A 17,788-nucleotide genomic window follows, 5' to 3' on the forward strand; every position below is an offset into this window, starting at 1 on the left:
GAGGGGCACAGATTCAGGTAGCAACCCAAATCTTGTCCATCTTGCCATCTCCAGGCAAGGGTTTTTAAAAGGAAAAGATTACACAAGTTGTTTGTGGTTGGTGGATATTTGGGGTACTCTAATTGTCCTTCAGGTTAGATAGTTAACTAACTTTATCCTGTGGTTTGTTTTATGGTCTGGAAGAACTTTGGTTTTTGAGGAACATTGTTACTTAGGCTTTGCATACTTTAGCAGTTTGTGATACCCACCTAGGAGTAACTTCTAGAACGAACTCCATTTAAAAGCTCCTGACCATAATACCTCCATTTTGCTTTATTTCTTTTAACATGTCAAACATCAGCCATCAATTCTGAAGAAGATGCTAAACAAGGAGCAGCAAATCTGGGCATTTAATAAGGATTGTACAAGTGCCTCCATATTACCCAGACCCCTAATCACAATACTTATCAGATAAGGCTTGATTTGGGAAGGCAGGAATACCACCAGAATCTCGGAAGATAAGGATTTTATTTGCTTTGCTGGCTTGAAGTGTAACTGAGAAATTATGATTTAAGAGATGATTCTGATTAGTGAATCATTCTATAGATATTCCTTTTTGCTTTCTGGTATATTAGACAGAAATCTCTAAATTGTATTCCAGCTGCCTTGATCTCTGCTAATGATTTTATAGCCTTTATCTTCTGCCCCTGTGATTGTAAAAACCTTGTGACTAACCTTCATTTGTACCCATTTATCCAGTTGTTCAACTACTAAAGACAGCGCCTAATGTTTATTAACGAAGGCTCTTGGGTCAGCCCAGAACTAACCCAACCCAAGTCCAATGTTATCTTGATAACCAAAACTGAATCTAACCAAAACTGGATCTGAAATGTGCATTAGCTTAGCCTTAACCTACAGGTCACCTGTATCTCATTCCATCATTTTCTTACGTGTTCTATGACTAAGCATCTAGGGTCACTGCGCTCATTATCCTAAACCCTGCCCATCTTTTTCTCCAATAAAACTATCAGAGCTACTGCAGTTTAGGCAGATTTTGGGCCGATAATCCATCTGTTCTCCTGCTATGTGCCTAGTAATAAACTTTTCTTTGAAACCCTGGTGTTTCAGAAATTGGTCACTGAGCACATCAGGCAAAAGAATCCACCATCCAGTAACAAAAGGGTGGTAGCTTAAAGAAATCGTTTCTCCATTTAACCATCAGGATTGAAATGTTAATTTCATTAGTAATTTCTAATCCTGTATTTTTTGAAATTGAAAAAGAACTCACATACCATAAAATTCACTTCTTTTTTTGGGTGTGTGGTCCGGGGATGAAACCCAGGCCTTCTACATGGAAGGAGAGCATTCTACCACGGAACCACCCTTGCACCCTAAATTCACCATTTTAAAGTGTGTATTTTAGTAGTTTTTAGTATATTCACAAGATGTGCAACCAGCCCCACTATCTAATCCCAGATCACTTTCATGACAAAGAAACCCCATATCCATTAGCAGTCCCACCCCACCCCTCCTATCCCTCCCAGCTCTAGACAACCACTAACCTACCCAGTTTCGATGGATTTGCCTATTCCGGACATTTCATATCAATGGAATCGTATAATATGTGGCCTTTAGCATCTGGCTTCTTTCACCTAGCATGGATGGATATCTGTGTGTTTTCCACCTTGTAGCTATTATGACTATCGCTGCTATGAACCTTTATGTACAAGTTTTTGCCTGGATCTGTTTTCAGGTCTCTTGGGTATATACCTGGGAGTACAACTGCTGGGTCATCTGGTGAATCTAACATTTTCAGAAAAACTGCCTGACTTGTTTCCCAAAGCAGCTGTACCATTTTGCATTCTCACCAGCAGTGTACGAGTTCTCATTTCCCGACATCCTTGCCAACAGTCATTATTGTCTGTCTTTTCTACTATAGCCACCCTAGTGGGTGTGAAATACAATTTCTTTGTGGCTCCGATTTGCATTTCTGTGATGACTAATAATGTGGAGCCTCTTTTCATGTGCTTATTGGCTATTTGTGTATCTTCTTTGGAGAAATGTCTATGGACATTCTTCGTCCATATTTAATGGGTTGCTTGTCTTTTTATTGTTGAATTGTAAGAGTTCTTTATATATTCTAGATACAAGTCCCTTATCAGATATATGATTTGTAAATAATTTCTCCCATTCTGTGGGCTGTCTTTCACTTTCTTAATAGTGTCCTTTGGAGCACAAATGTTTTTTTAATTTTGAAGATGTCCTATTTTTCTTTTTTCTTTTGTTGCTGTGCTTTTTGTGTCATACTAAGAAACCATTGCCTAATACAAGAGCACACAAATTTAATCTACATTTTATTTTAAAAGCGTTATAGTTCTTATATTTAGGTCTTTGGTCCATTTTGAGTTAATTTTTGTATATGGTATGATTAATTCTTAATTAATTAATTATTTTGCCTGTGGATACCTAGTCTGTATTGTTTTCAGTCATCAGAGAGAGAAGCAGAGAGGATGGCCTTCCTTTGATTTCCTAGTAGCACCTTTTGGGGAAATCTTGACTGAATTTTGCCATTAGGCACACAGGTAGTCTTGAATTGCTCATTATTTATATGAAAATGCCTTCCAAGGAGGGAGAGCTATTTCTTCAGTCAATCCCTCCACCAACTATCTATTAGGTGACAGAGATTAAAACAAAGGTTCCAGCCCTCACACAATTTACACTGTAGCAGACAGAAAACACACAAGAAACCTAACAATTAAGTTCATTATATAATATGCTAGAAGGTAGTAAGTGCTATGGGGAAAAAAAAAAAGTAGCACAGAGCCAGGGGAGTGGGGCATGCTGGAGGAATAAGGGCTGGATTAAGTTTGCAAATTTGAAAAGGATGGTCAGGGTGGGTCTTTTAAAAAAAAGACAAGATTTGAGCAAAATTTGCAAGTCGGTAAGGAATCCGACTATGCAGGCATCTGGGAAAGAGTATACACAGCAGGGAGAACAGCCATTACAAAGACCATAGGCAGAAGTGTGGGCATTTCTGAGGACAAGGCCGGATGCTGGTGTGGCTGGGGCACACAGAGGAAGAGGGAAAGGGGTAGAGGCCACAGAGGGTCAGATCACGTAGGGGTCATTTTAGGGACTTTGACTTTTATTCTGAGGAAACAGGGAAAAGCCACTGGGAGTTGCTGAGCTGAGCAGTGATGTTATTTCATCTGTCCTTCCTCCGTCTACTCTCCTTTCAGGACTCCCATTAAATGAATATTATGATCCTTGAACCTGTACTGCAGTGCACTAATTTTCTGCTTATTTTATTTTTTTCTCTCTTTTCCTTGTTTCATTCTGGATAGCTTCTATCTGGTTTACAGCTCCTCTGGCTGCCCAGCTGAAAATCAAACAGCAAAGGTAAAGCCAGAAGCGTGGTTAGGAAGTTTCTGAAATAGTCCAGGTGAGAAAAAACGGTGGTGGTGGAGGCGGTAAGAGGATCTGGCAGAGCCCACGGGGTGTCCTGGCCAATTCGATGCAGATGTGATGGAGGCAAGAGTCAAAGGTCACTAAGGGAATAGGGAATTGGGGCACAAGTGCTGGAAGGATGGAGTTGTCATCAACTGCAATAGGGAGGCCACTGGGAGACAAGGAGTTCAGCTTGGGTGTGTGGAATTTGAGAATCTCTTCAATTTCCAAATGGGGGTAAGGTGGGGTCCAGTAGGCAGTTGGATATTTGACAGTGGAGTTTCAGAGAGAGGGCAGGCTGGAGATACAAATGCAAAAGAATCATCACAAAGTGGATGAGACACGCACGGAAAGGACGGCAGACGGAGAATAAGGCCAAGCACTGCACCCTGGTACCCTCCGGAGTTAAGAGATCAGAGGAAAGGGTGAAGCAGCCAAGGAGGTTGTTTCCTGGAGCAGTTTGACAGCTACTTTAGAACATCCCCTGACCCCACCCCCATCCCTTCTTCTTTCCTTTTCCCTTCTCCTTCTCTCTCCTTCTTTCCTTTCAACAGGCACCTACTATGTACCAGGAATTGGACACCAATTTTTTGCCCCCAATAAACTCATGATCTTATAGGAAAGAATAACATAAAATGCACACTTAGAAAAGAATGTGGACATGAGGTGAGAAATGCATAGAAGCTTTGGTTTCCAGTTGTTAACATTTATACAAAATTATAATACAGACAACTGTTTGTAAACTAGCACAGAAGAGTGTGGAATCTAAAATAGTAATTAATCTTTCTCTCCCATGTTTAATTTACTGCGATTACTTATCAGGAGACCAATTTAATTGGTCATGTTAAATTAAATTTGGTTTTCGTTTGAGAAAAAATTAGTTGATCACCAATCCAAACCATCACAGTGTCCACTGTTCTTCAAAACCTGACCTTTCGCGATCTGCCACTTTAATTTTGGGAGAAAATAAACTAAGAGACCAAACAAGGAACAGTTTCATTTGCTGTTATTTGAAAGTACATGTTGAACTCTCATGCTTATGGAACAAGATAGCACAGAGAAAAACCATGTCACAACATCTGTACACACCCTCTTCTGCAAACATCACTTGTTAAATTAATATCATCTTCCACAGAGAAGGCGAAGTGGGTATACTTTAAAATCTTTCGGATAAAAATATCGCTGCGCTGCATCCAGCTTGGATAACATTCTTCAAGACGGCATATGCTGGAGCCTATTAAATTAAAAAAAAGCGAACAAAAGAAGTTCATTATATTTGGTCTTAGTAGTAAGATGCATGGCTGGCATGGCAGGGTTTGGATTTCTTTTAAGAAATAAAATCTGAGAGACAATTTATTTCAATTTGGAAAAGAACCCTTTGCAAAAGATCGGAAAGCTTCTGACACTGACAAAATATCTGAATCATCAGGTTCTTTGTGGTAGAGGGGAAAGAAGCTGCCAGGGGGAAAGGATGAGAGAGGAAGCAAGAACTAAGGCTCCCCACTGGGAGTAATGCTTTTGCTTGCTACAAGTCAAAAGCAACATAATTGGTTTTCTTTCTTTGGCCATCAATTTAAAAGCTGTTTTCCCCGCAAACAGAAACCTTCCCGCTCTCTTAAACCTTCCAATTACGGTACCCCAAACACCACAAGAGGGTAGTTCTGGGAGGTTCCTACCAATTCCGCGTCGTGATGGAGGCCGGTGTCATGGTGCTCAAGCTCTTCGTCCCGAAATTTCTTTAACACCTAGTTAAATTAAAAAAGAAAAGGACACAGAAGCAAGTCAGCGTTCCAGCTTTCCTGTGGCTCTGTCTTATTTCTGGAGGCTAAAGCCTGATAATACAGTTAGCCTTTTCCTGTGATGGACCAGAGAGTAAATATTTTAGGCTTTGTGAGTCATATGCTCTCTGGGGTGACTACTCAACTCTGCCACCATAGCTCAGAAGCAGCCACGGGAAGTACAGAAGCAGATGGGTGGGGCTGGGTTCCAAGGAGGATTTATTTACAGAACAGGTGATTAGCCTGCGGGCCAAAGTGTGTGGATCTCTGGTTTAGACATTTTTCTTAAAAGGTATGTTAGCGAATAAATAGTCCCCTCATTTGCTGTGGAAAATTATCTAGGAATATCTATTCCTTCTTTTATTTAATCTGAAGGGTTTGTGCGCTCGGCATTTACTCAGACTCCCTACCAGTGAAAGGGTACAGGGCTGGGCCCTGGAGGCAAAGGTGCTGGTCCCAGATCCACTTGAGCTGTGTGACCAGGGCAAGTGGCTTCAACTCTCCTCGTCTCCATTTGCTCATCTTTAAAATGAGGTGCTGACCAAGATGTCTGAGGCCCCTTCATTCCCTGACATTCGAGTTTGTCATCTTATCATATTGTATAGCTGCCCCTTTTTTCCCCTTAAGCAGCCCTCTTCCAGAATATAGTCAGATACCTGCAGCAGTTCCTCATATTTTTCAGGATCCTCCTCCATCAAAGTCCTGATCTGGTTGTTATAATGATGTGCTATCGATTCCTCCACAGCCACGGTGCAGGCCATTGCGCCTTCCTTCCCAAGTAAGGCGGTTCCAGCTCCTGCAATCGTCAAACCCAGAGCAGTGAAGTATGGGACCGACACCAGGGCCAGACGAGATCATGTGGGGTCAGAGTTTCTCAACTGGAGCACTACTGACATCTGGGGCTGGATGAGGCTTTGTTTTGGGCGGCCGTGCTGTGCGTTGTAGGATATTCAGCAGTATCCCTGGTCTCAACCCCTCTACCCACTAGATACCAATAGCATCCTCAGCTGTAACAATAAAAAAATGTATCCAGACATGGTTAAATGTCTGGAGAGCAAATTCATGCCCAGTTAAGAACCATTACCTTCCGAGGTCCAGATCAGAGTATGAAATCCTGAACCACATGGTAAGAAGGCTGTCCTCTCTGCAATGCTCTTTCTGAACTTCTGATTGTGGCAAGCACAAAGGATTCACAGGGGGCAAGCATGTCTCTGATACCCTGTGCTATCTGCTCTTCTACCTCTGTAAAGAAGGGCAAGTACATCTTAGGTTTAGAACCTGCATCAGGCGACAGCATCAGGTTCCAACTGAATCACGCTGGCTTTTCCTCCCTGCTGTGTTTGTTTTTTACAGAGCCTACTACTATATGAAAGTACTAACACTAAGATACCATCATAAATAAGTTTAAGCAAAAAGACAGCCAGTGAATTTAACTTTAGAAAAATATTCAGTAACTAATAAGAGGTAAGTAAGAAGATACAGAAAGAACTGTGGAAGTGGTCCTCGAATGGTCTAATTATCCGAGATCCCTACGTACCGCAAGCTTCTGGACAGATAGTTACCCAGTGCAAAACCCATCACGTTCCAAAAAGGCATCAGAACTGTCGGTCGGACCCTGAATGCAACCATCAATTCACTGAACTTTTTCAAATGGTCCTTTTCTTGATCCCACATTTTCTGTAAGAAACATAAAAAAAAAATAAATTTTATTTTAAGACATTCAGGTATTCCACGGAGGACCACTGCTACATGCCCACCCAAATGGTCTAAAAGCAGCAAAAAGGAAATGGAGAAAACGATGAGAAGTGCTATTTCTCCTATCCCCCTGAAATCATCAATGGAAAAAGTAAAAAAAACTCAGACTAAAAAATATCTCTGATACAGAGAAGAAAAGAAAGTGCCTGTTACATGTTGAATTGGGTCCCCCCAAACAACATGTTGAAGTCCCCACCCCTAGGGCCTCAGGACGTGACCTCATTTGGAGATGGGTCTTTGAAGATGGGACTAGTTAAAATAAGACCAAGCTGGAGTAGTGTGGGCCCTAATCCAACAAGACTGGCGTCCTCAGAAGGGGAAATATGGATACCCAGACAGACACCATGAGGATGCCATGCGACCACTGAGGCAGAAGCTGGAGGATTCCTGGCAACCACTGGCAGCTAGGAAGAGGCAGGCAAGGAAGGCTTCTCCTCTCCAGGTTTCAGAGGGAGTAGGGCCCTCCTGACAGCTTGGTTTTGGACTTCAGGTCTCCAGAACTGTGCAAGAATGAATCTCTGTGGCTTTAAGCCCCCCCAGTTTGTGGTACCTTGTTATGGCCACATGAGGAAAGTAAGGCAGTGCCCAACAAACCCAAAGAAGTACCTGTTCTCTCGCCTCCAGAAAAGCCACGGCCCTGGCAGAAGCCCTGCTGACCATCCGGGCCCAGAGGTGAGAAATGAGATGTTTAGCCCTTTTCAAAATTAGGGAGGGCAGAATATTAATTTTTGTGTAACTTCCTTCCAGACTGCTACAATCTAAGTGTCATTTAAGTTAAAGGAAAAATGGAGAGTAGCTACAACTAACACCAGCCTGGCCATCACACACCTTAATCTTAGTAACTCACTGACTCGGCACAACCACTTTACGAGGCACGTACTGGTGTCACCTCCGGTGCACAGATGAAGAGACCAAGGCACAGAGGTTAGGTGACTTGCCACTGAGCTTGTACAAGTGCCTGTTACATGCCGGCCATGGTGTAAGTTGTTGTACCTCAGCTTATTTATTGCTCACCAAAGCCCAACGGGGTAGGTGGAGTCATCCATTTTGCAGGTTTGGACCTGGAGGCGCAGATAAGTCACGCAACTCCTCCAAGGTCCCAGGGATAGGTAGTGAGAGGAAGCGGGCAGATGAGCCCAGGTCTGCAGAACTACAAAGTCCAGCTCCTATAGCACCTCTCAGCATGAAATACCTGCACTGCTCTCCATTGTGGGATGGGGCTACACCCGTGTGGTACCCCAATGCATTCACCCAGCGCGGTGTTTCTCAGCCTTTCTGTCATGACCATCTTCCTGAGGAGCCTATTTTGACTTTTCTCCTGATCGCTCCAATGCCCCCCACCCCAGCCTCCGCATGCGACTTTTAATACCACGATGTCCTGTATATCTTTTATGCACTGCATGCATAGCTGTGTTTTAAACAGAAAAGAGTAAGATTTCTTTCACTTCCCTCATTCCCAAGAACCAGTTTTTGCTCCTTGGAGAGGAAAGGGTCTAACTTGAGAAGGAGGGAGGGGCCTGAAGGCCTTTGGATCCCCCTGTTAGCAGCCAGGCAGAGGCAGCTAAAGGAGCACCCACCTGAACCACCGGCCCCACACTGGACCTGTGTAGCACGGCCATCTGGCCCGCGTAGATGCGGTTTGCTCCGTACTCGCCTGCGTGATCCACACGGATGATCCGATCGATGGCTGCCCAATTGATATTGTCTAAAGTCATTCGTGAACTGCAAAATCTGATGGAGATTCTTCTTCCATAAGCTGCAATGCAAGTATTTACTCTTCATTACTCTCGGGTAAAATCGAGATGTACCCTTTTACATACAAAAGAAAGGGGCGTCTGAGAATAAAGGTCACAAATGAGCTTGCTGTGGGCCAGATACGTCCACGACTGTGCTGTATGTAATCTGCAGAGTTATAAAACAATGAGTCGGATATCAGCATTTCAGACAGAGAGGATTTTACCTGATGATCTGGATTTCTGACTTCACTTTAAAGGTGTGAAGAATCTGGCACTACTGAGCCTGCCTTTTCAGCGGTGGGTAACTGGCAGCTGCCTCAAGGATGTGGCTCTCCAGTTTACCTACTCCCCGCAGCCTGCTTCACAGGCTCACATCAGTGGTTCCACCCCTGGCTGCACAGGTGAATCCCCCAAACAGCCTTCAAAAATATGGATACTCCCCTCTAGCCCAATCAAGCTCTGGAAGGGGAGCTCTACACTGATATTTTTTAAAAGCTCTCTGCATCAACCTGGCCAGCAGCCAAGGTTGAGAACCGTGAACTTAAGTTCTCTTAAAACACCTGCCCCCGTGGGCATCTGGTTTTGAGAGTCCAGCCTCAGAGCTTGAGTTTATTTCATTTTGGTTCAGTTCGACACAACTCTTCTTGTCTTCAAAATGTAAATTCTTCTGGAACAACTAGATTTCATCTTTTAAAAAATCTAATAGTGATACCTTAATTCTGTTTTCTGAGCCTTATATTAGGGTGTCTCAAAGGTTCTTACCCTCACGAGGACAGCCTTGTGGTCGGGTTCGGTTTGTAATGTGAAAGCCGGCCTGGGCTGGTATCATCACTTTGAAATGTTTCAGGGTGCTCAGGCAATGGCTAACATTTCTTTGATGGATATTTTTCACTTAAAAATTCATTTTGGCTACAACCAGGTCCCTTCATTTAAAGGGCTTACGTGCTTTGGACACCAGGTGATGGGCTGGGCTGGGTGGAATTTGGGGGGAGTTCTGCACTTAAACTTTTCTATCTCGTCAGGTTTCCACCACTGCACTTGACACAAAGGAGCACAGGCCTGAAGCACTGAATCATCGGGACCAGCTTGGGCCGACTCCTCTGCTCGACCTGCTCCAGTTCACAGAGCATGTGAGACTCAGTGAAACACCAAGAAGGGGATGGAGTCTAACTTCTGCTGAGGGTAACGCACTGCTCAGACCTGTGCCATCACACACAGGCTTGCTGTGCTCCATGGCCATGTTTTTAAGTGGAGAATAATATGAGACATCTGACAAATACTTCCAAAAAACTGAAGAGGAGGGAATGCTTCCCAAGTCATTCTATGCGATCAAGATCACCCTAATACCAAAACCAGATAAAGATACCACAAGACAAAAAAATTACAGATCTCAATCATGAATATCAATGAAAAAATCCTCAACAAAATATTAAAAGAATTATACACCATGATAAAGTGGGATTTATCCCAGGTATGCAAGGCTGGTTCAACATAATTAGATCGATTAATATAATATACCACATTAACAGAATGAAGGGAATAAAAACCACATGATCATCTCAATTGGTACAGAAAAGGCATATGACAAAATTCAACACCTTTTCTCAATAAAAACTCTCAGAAAACTAGAAACAGAAACATTAACATGATAAAGGGCATATATGGTGTTTTAGTTTGCTAAAGCTGCTGGAATGCAACACATCAAAGATGGATCAGCTTTTAATGAGGGTATTTCTTTAGTTACAAATTTACAGTTCCTCACAAGAAAGGCAGCTAGCTTTCATCTGAGTTTCTCTGTCACATGGGAAGGCATACAGGATGTCTGCTAGCCTTCCCTCCCGGCTTCTGGGTTCCAACAGCTTTCCCCAAGGCATGTTTTCTGCATCTCCAAATGTCTGGGTCTGAGCTCTTCTCTCTTCTGATTCCTCCTTTTAAGCCTCACTCATTGCAGAAGGCAGACATTCCCCTTAGCAAACCACAGATGTAATCAACCACAGATGAAATTCACATGCTGATGTTTTAAGTCCACAGCAGCAGAGTAACTGCTATCATTACCTGGCTAAGTTGACACCTGAATCTAACTACTACATATGGAAAACCCACAAAAAATATCATACCTATTGGTGAAACGCTGAAAGATTTTAACTTGAGATCAGAAACAAAAAAGGATGCCTACTGTCACCACTGTTATTCATCATTGTACTGGAAGTTCTAGGCAGTATAAATAGGCAAGAAAAAGAAATTAAAGGCATACAAATAGGGAAAGAAGTAAAACTTCAATTTGCAGATGACACAATCCTATAGATAGAGAATCCTAAAAAATTCACAACAAAACTACTAGAGCTAATGAACAAATTCAGTAAAGTGGCAGGGTACAAAATCAACATGTAAAAATCAGTGCTGTCTATACACCAGTAATGAGCAATTTACAGGGAAAATTAATAAAACAATTCTATTTACAATAGCAATGAAAAAAATCAAATATCTAAGAACAAACTGAACCAAGGATATAAAGGACTTGTACACAGAGAAACCACAAAACACTAATGAAAGAAATTAACGAGGACTTAAATAAATGGAAAGTCATTCCTTGTTCATGGATCAGAAGACTAAATATTAAGATGTCAGTTTACCCAATGCAATGTACAAATTCAATGAAATTCAATGAAAATTCTGACAGACTCCTTTGTAGAAATAGAAAGGCCAACCATTGAATTCATTTCGAAGGGTAAGCAGCCCCAAACAGCCAGGCCATCTTGAAAAAGATGAACAAAGTTGAAGCACTCACACTTCCTGATTTTAAAACTTATTAGAAAGTTACAGTAATCAAAACAGTGTGGTATTGGTACAAGGGCAGACTTGTAGATCAATGGAATCAAATGACTCAGGTATAAACCCTCACTTCTTTGGCCAAATGACATTTGACAAGCGCACCAAGCTCAGTGGAGAAAGAATAGTCTCCTCAACAAATTGTGCTGGGAGAACTGGATAACCATACCCAAAAGAATGAAGGTGGATTCTTCCCAGACACCACATACAAAAATGAACTAAAAATGGATTAAAGACAAACACTTCATTTCTGCAGGACCCAAGGAGGAGGCACCCATGCTCTGGGACTACTCATGCCATGTCTACATTGCACCATTAGGATCCCCTGTAAGACAATTCAAGTGAGGTTCTTTTTCTTCTCCTTATGCCAACTCGGAAAGCAACTCTAATTCGAAGGCCTGAGATCCCACTGAGACCAGATGAGTGGATATTCTCCAGCATCACTTCTCTAAACTGTTTTCTCTGGGATGTGTCTAGCAGTGCCCACTATTCAGGTAAAGTCTACAGCTACCTCTTTGACATACTCCTGTGGCTGCACTGTCAGCAGCTCAGCTGACAGCTCTCTTCCACTGGATTCTCACTCACAATCAGACAAGTAGTAGGCCAGCACCGGTTTACAATTCATTTCTGTCCCAGACGTGTATGGAAATTTTATATTTTATGAATGATTGTTCAGCAATTAATGTCAAAGGAAGTTATTCAGGTTGAAAAGGATGGACTGTGGGCAAACTGAATGAATTTTTGAGAGCTTTGGTCACCATCACCATCTTGCACCCACCTCGACTGCCTTGCACACACCCCAGGCTGCTGCTCACATCATTATTTTTGAGAAACTGGGCAAGTCCATTCACATGGGACAGAACAACCTCTTCAATAAATGGTGCTTGGAGAACAAGATATTCATATCCAAAAGTATCAAGGAGGACCCTTATCTCAGACATTATACAAAAATTCACTCAAAATGGATCAAAGATCTAACCATTAAAGCTAAGTTCATAAAACACTCAGAAGAAAATGTGCATTAACACCTTTAATACTTACATATCAGAGAGTTGGCTTCTGGGTCTTTTTTTAAACATTTTTTATTATGAAATATAACATATAATAGAAAAGCAATAAATAAGAAAGTACATTCTAACAAATAGCTATATAACAACTTTCAGAGTTTGGTATATCTTTCTGTTGCACAATTTTAAGTTTTTTCTTCTGGCTAACCCAAGACACTGGACACTAGGAGAAATACCAATATAATGATTCAGCAGCCATACTCATTTGCTGAATCCTATCTTCTCTGTTACACCTCTTCCTTCTTCTTCGGTTCTTCTCCCAATCTTTAGGGGTATTTGGGCTCTGCTCTTTCTAATTTTTTTCTTGTTGGAAAGGGGTGTCGATGATGTGAGATGGGGGATGGAACTGGTTGATGATCTTAGAGGGGGCGGGAAGCCCCTCTGGGTTTCAGGACTCATCTGGCTTGGGAACCATTTGGAGGGTGTGGGTTTCTGGAAAGTAATCTTAGTAAGTGAAGCTTTTGTGGAATCTCAGATAGACCCTGGGTGTTCTCTGGAGTTGACAGGAGTGGTTTTGATTGGGGTGCAAACCGTGGTAGTTAGCAATGTCTGCCTGAGCCATGAAAAGGAGTGGCCTCCAGAATAGCCTTTCGACTCTATTTGAGCTCTCTTAGCCACTGATACCCTATTCTGCTACATTTCTTTCCCCCCTTTTGGTTACGAAGACATTGTCAATCTCGTAGTTGCAGGGCCAGGCTCTTCCCTGGGAGTCATGTCCTTCACCCCTGGATGTCATGTCCCATGTAGGGGATGAATGTAATTGCAGAGCTGGACTTAGAGAGAGAGAGGCCACATCTGAGCAACAGAAGAGGTTTTCTGGAAGCCACGATTGGACATAACTATAGACAGGCTTGGGTTCTCTGCTTCAGAAATAAGCTTCACAAAAGGGAAAGGCTTGGCCTACTGACTTGTGAGTCCCTAAAATTTGAGATATTCTGGGGTTTTCGTGGTGGTAAAGGTTAATAGTTTGATATATTTTCTCCTATCCCTCAAGGGACTTTCCCAAGACTTTTTTTTTTTTTTTTCTTTTGGGGGTGGGGGTGGGGGTTAGAGGGACGGAGGAAGGGAGGGAGAGAAAGAAAGAAAAAGAAGGGAAGAGAGAGGGAGAGAGCTAGAGCCCAAGGGAGAGGGAAGAGAAATCGGGTGAGAAGAGGGGAGGGAGACAGGAAGGAGGGAGGGCACGTAGAGGGAAAGGGAAGAGGTAGGGAAGGAGGGGGGAGGGGGAGGGAGGGGAGTGGGCTGGAGAGAGGGAGGGAGGGAGCGAGCAAGAAGAGGGGAGCGCCCTCCCCCTCGCTTCCATTCCTCCGCTTCCCCTCTCGCCTGCTCCCTTCCCAATACTTTTTAATTAACTGCCCAACATACCCTGGGATGTATCAGGCACCACCTAAGCTATGAAGAATGACAAACCCTCATCCCATTCTGGGCGCCGTGAATTTGGGTTGTTTAGATGAGCTATCCATACAGGCTGAGTTAGATTATGTGCTACAGAGGGTCTGAGTTTTGAACAAAATAAATCTCTTTTCCATTGTTCTCATATAGTAGGTGAAGTTCTAAAATACGTGATCCTTACCTCTGTATTCTGATCCACCTCAGTCACAAGGAAGTATCTTAAAGATCTGTGAGAGGAGGTAGCTTCCTCAACTATACAAAGAAAGCACAAGCAATGAAAGAAAAAACAGATAAAAGAGATTTCTCAAAATTGAACACTTTTTACCTCAAAGGACTTTGTCAAGAAAGTAAAAAGGCAGCCTACTCAATGGGAGACAATATTCAGAAACCATATATTTATAAGGGTTTAATATCTAGAATATATAAAGAAATCCTACAACTCTACAGTAAAAAGACAACTCACTTATAAGTGGGCAGAAGACATGGATTGTAAAGAGAAAATACAGATGAAAGTATATGAAAAGGTGCCAACTCCATGGAAATGCAAACAAAGCCACAATGAGACATCATTTCACAACCAGTAGAACGGCTACTATTAAAAAAAAAAAAAAAAGACAATAAGTATTGGGGAGGATATGGAGATACAGGAGCCCTTGTCCACTGGCGGTTGGAATGTAAACTAGAAGAACCATTACGAATAAAATCACCATATGACTTGGTAATCCCAGTTCATAGTATATACCCAAAAGAACTGAAAGCAGAGACTCAAACAGATATTTGCACACTGACGTTCACAACGGCATTATTCAGCATCGCTAAAAGGAAGAAGCAACTCAAGTGTCCATCAACTGATGAATGGATAAACAAAATGTAGTATATACTGTAATGGAATATTATTCAGCCGTTAAAAGGAATGAAGTTCTGATGCATGCTGCAACATGGATGAGTCTTGAAAATCTTGATAAAGATAGACACAAAGAGAAAACTATGTATGCTCTCACTTACAAGAAGTATGCAGAATATGCGAACGCACAAAATTAGAAACAAGAATAAAGGCTATCAGGAGCCAGGTCAGGGAGGGCAACAGGAGTTAACTTTTAATTAGTACAGAGTTTTCTGCTTTGGGTGATGGAAAAGCTTTGTCAATGGATGATGGTGATGGAGGTGCAACTCTGTTGCACCACTGAATTGTATACTTGCAAAAGGTAGAAAGGGAAATTTCAGGTTGTATTTAAGTTACCACACACACACAAATAGCCCAACATAAAAAGTGAGCTTAAATGAATAGCATAATTATTCATTTTTATTCATTTATTATTCATAATTAATTCATTTAAACAGTGGGCTTAAATGAATAGCATAATTATAACAATATTGTTTCATCAATTGAAAGAAAAGTACCACACCATTGCAAAATGTTAGTAAGAGGAAAACTGTGTGGGAGAGGGGGTATATAGGAACTCCGTACTAACAACTTTTTTGTAAATCTAGAACTGCTCTAATAATAAAAAAAAACCCATATTGGACTGCCCCCTAGCATTGCATCAGTTCCAGTGTCAGACACCCAATAAATGATACTATAATATTTGCCATTTCTATCTTTTCACAATCTCTTCAGGATGTCTTTATAAAGTGTGGGATGGGTAACAGAAAGAGAATGGGCCTAGGGTGAGAAAACCTGTGTCCGATCTCGGACACTAAACGTAGACAAATCAGGGTCACATATAAAATAGGCAATAATGAGGCCATTTTCTTTTTAAAGGAAAATTTATGATAAGAAAACCTTCCTTACTGAGTTATTATGGGGATAACATGAAATATAGGCAGCAAAATAAATTTATAAATAAGAAGGAATGATTTTTATTCTGTTATGCTCACTGGCTCACATCCAACAACCCTTGGAATTTTGCTGCACTGTCATACACTAAAATAAAACTGAGGCCCAGGGCAAGAAGTACTCAAATGCATCATTTTATATCTGTGTTTTCCCCAAGCGTGAGACACATACCAATGGCAGTTCCTGGAAGATTGTAAGCGGTATATAGGAAGATTTTTAAGTGGTTTATGGACATGCATTAAATAACACACATGTAGTAAGAATTACTCTTTTAGATTCTCTTCCAATCCTTTCGGTTCTATCAAGGAAATGTCTCCATTTGCAGCTATAACCAAACACGTTTCTAACACTTGCTAATCTCCTTTTCTATCAAAGAGAAAGACAATTCGGTGTTCAAGCCTTGGTAAGCAATGAGGCATACTAGCAATTTAACAGCATTTTGAGTATATATGTATTTATGATTACTCATCCATTTGGAGCAGGTGATACTGGTTTTCTGTTTACCATTAAGGATTTAGTTTCCAAGAATCGTTTTATTTAAATTACAAATGGGACTCCATTATAGAAAAAATATACTTAGTAAACAAGAGTACAGTGGTGCATTTCTAAGGCAAAGATTTTAAAGATGATACACACTAATGACTTAATTTTGAGAAAACTACCTCACAAAGACACAAACCTGAGTGTAGACACCCAGGGCCCCGCCTCCCCAACCACCACCTCGGAACTGAGAATAAGTTACTGCACTGCAAGTAGCTGTCTACAATGACTAGGACAGAAGTTAGGTCATCAGACCTCCTGGGGTAAGGGGGAGGAGAATGTACAGCGCTGTCATAAACAAAGCATTAAAACGCCTCTCTCTTGATTACTATTGAAAACAAACCTCCAAATCCCCGCGCCACCTGACTGATACTCTGTTCTCACACTGTATGGAATACCTTTGTCCTAAACCCTTATGGTAAAGAGAAAAACAGTATAAATTGTCCCTTGCACTCCCCGTCCTTTTGTAGAACACTGACTTCCATTTTCCAGACAGCCGCCACTCGGGATCCTAAGTCCCAATAAACTCATGTCTAACTCTCTGCCTGGCGTGTTCTTCTGTCTTGGGGCTGTGCTGGGTTAAGCAGTCTTCCTAAACCAGAGCTGATGCTCCTTCCACTACACTGGCCCTTCTCAAGCTTTACAGTACACAAAAACGACTCAAAGATCTTATTAAAAACACAGAAGCTCATTCAGTAGGTCAGCGGTGGGAAGCCCGATTCTGCATTTCTAACAAGCTCCTAGGTGAAGCCAATGCTGCTACGTCGTAGGACGTCGTAAGAAGTAGGACAACGAGTGGCAAAGCCCCCAGCGAAGGCCATGACGACCCCCTTGGGACACTGAACTTTCAGTGTCGCCAGCTGTCCTCAGTCCGGAACGCCAACCACACCTGTAGGGACGTCACAGCACCAGTGTGCAACTACGTCACCCCCTAACGCGTAGACCCTGACCGGTCGCCGCAAAGCGTCACTGCCGAAAATCAATCCCTCCTGCTAGTTATTTGCTTGGGGCGTTACAACCCGCCCATCGCGCCCCCTCCAGGGCAGCCTTGTGTACGTCATACAGCCGCGCACCGTCGCAGCATTGTGACGCAAGAAAAACGTCGCACCCGTGACCCCTCTGGCCCGAGTTTCTGCGGAAATTCCTTGGGCCCAAAGGCCTAGCACGGGTTGCAACCGCGCCTCCGCTTTTACCTGACAGGGGCCTCTGGGCTCCTGGGCGCAGGCGCCACAGTGAACGAGTCACCGTTGCTCCGGCGCAAGTCATTGTTCGGACAACAAAGCGGCCGCTCCGCTGAGCAAACCGGGCCAAACGTGCCCCTGGCGCAGACTGATGACGCACAAGAGAGGCACAGTAGCTGCTCGGCCTTGCACTGGTGTAAAAGCCCCTGGAGCCGGGCCTCCGCTTCCACTCGATTGGTTGGGGGCGGGG

General features: G+C 42.6%; 1 protein-coding gene across 2 annotated transcripts; it reads right to left on the reverse strand.

Moving 5' to 3' along the window:
• Positions 1–4,415: 4,415 nt before the first annotated feature.
• On the reverse strand, positions 4,416–17,742 carry COQ7 (coenzyme Q7, hydroxylase). 2 transcript variants are annotated; one of them, XM_077141690.1, is made up of 6 exons: positions 17,551–17,742; positions 8,537–8,715; positions 6,767–6,881; positions 5,861–6,000; positions 5,103–5,171; positions 4,416–4,660 (listed from the first exon to the last, which is right to left on the reverse strand). In XM_077141690.1, exons 1-6 carry the CDS (start codon positions 17,621–17,623, stop codon positions 4,583–4,585), a joined length of 654 nt encoding a protein of 217 aa, XP_076997805.1. In that variant the 5' UTR covers positions 17,624–17,742; the 3' UTR covers positions 4,416–4,582. The 2 variants fall into 2 exon arrangements, with proteins under 2 accessions (XP_076997805.1, XP_076997806.1); XM_077141691.1 differs by lacking the exon at positions 17,551–17,742 and adding an exon at positions 9,458–9,855.
• Positions 17,743–17,788: the final 46 nt, after the last annotated feature.

The sequence above is a fragment of the Tamandua tetradactyla genome, chromosome 23, assembly GCF_023851605.1.
Source record: "Tamandua tetradactyla isolate mTamTet1 chromosome 23, mTamTet1.pri, whole genome shotgun sequence".
In the NCBI taxonomy this organism is placed as follows: domain Eukaryota; kingdom Metazoa; phylum Chordata; class Mammalia; order Pilosa; family Myrmecophagidae; genus Tamandua; species Tamandua tetradactyla.

Coding starts and splice junctions, on each gene's coding strand:
- COQ7 (XM_077141690.1), bottom strand. CDS start 17,623: ATGACTTGCGCCGGAGCAACGGTGACTCGTTCACTGTGGCGCCTGCGC. Junction 6,001..6,766: donor CGTGATGGGTTTTGCACTGG/GTAACTATCTGT, acceptor TGACGATTGCAG/GAGCTGGAACCGCCTTACTT. Junction 4,661..5,102: donor TCCATCACGACGCGGAATTG/GTAGGAACCTCC, acceptor TTAATTTAATAG/GCTCCAGCATATGCCGTCTT.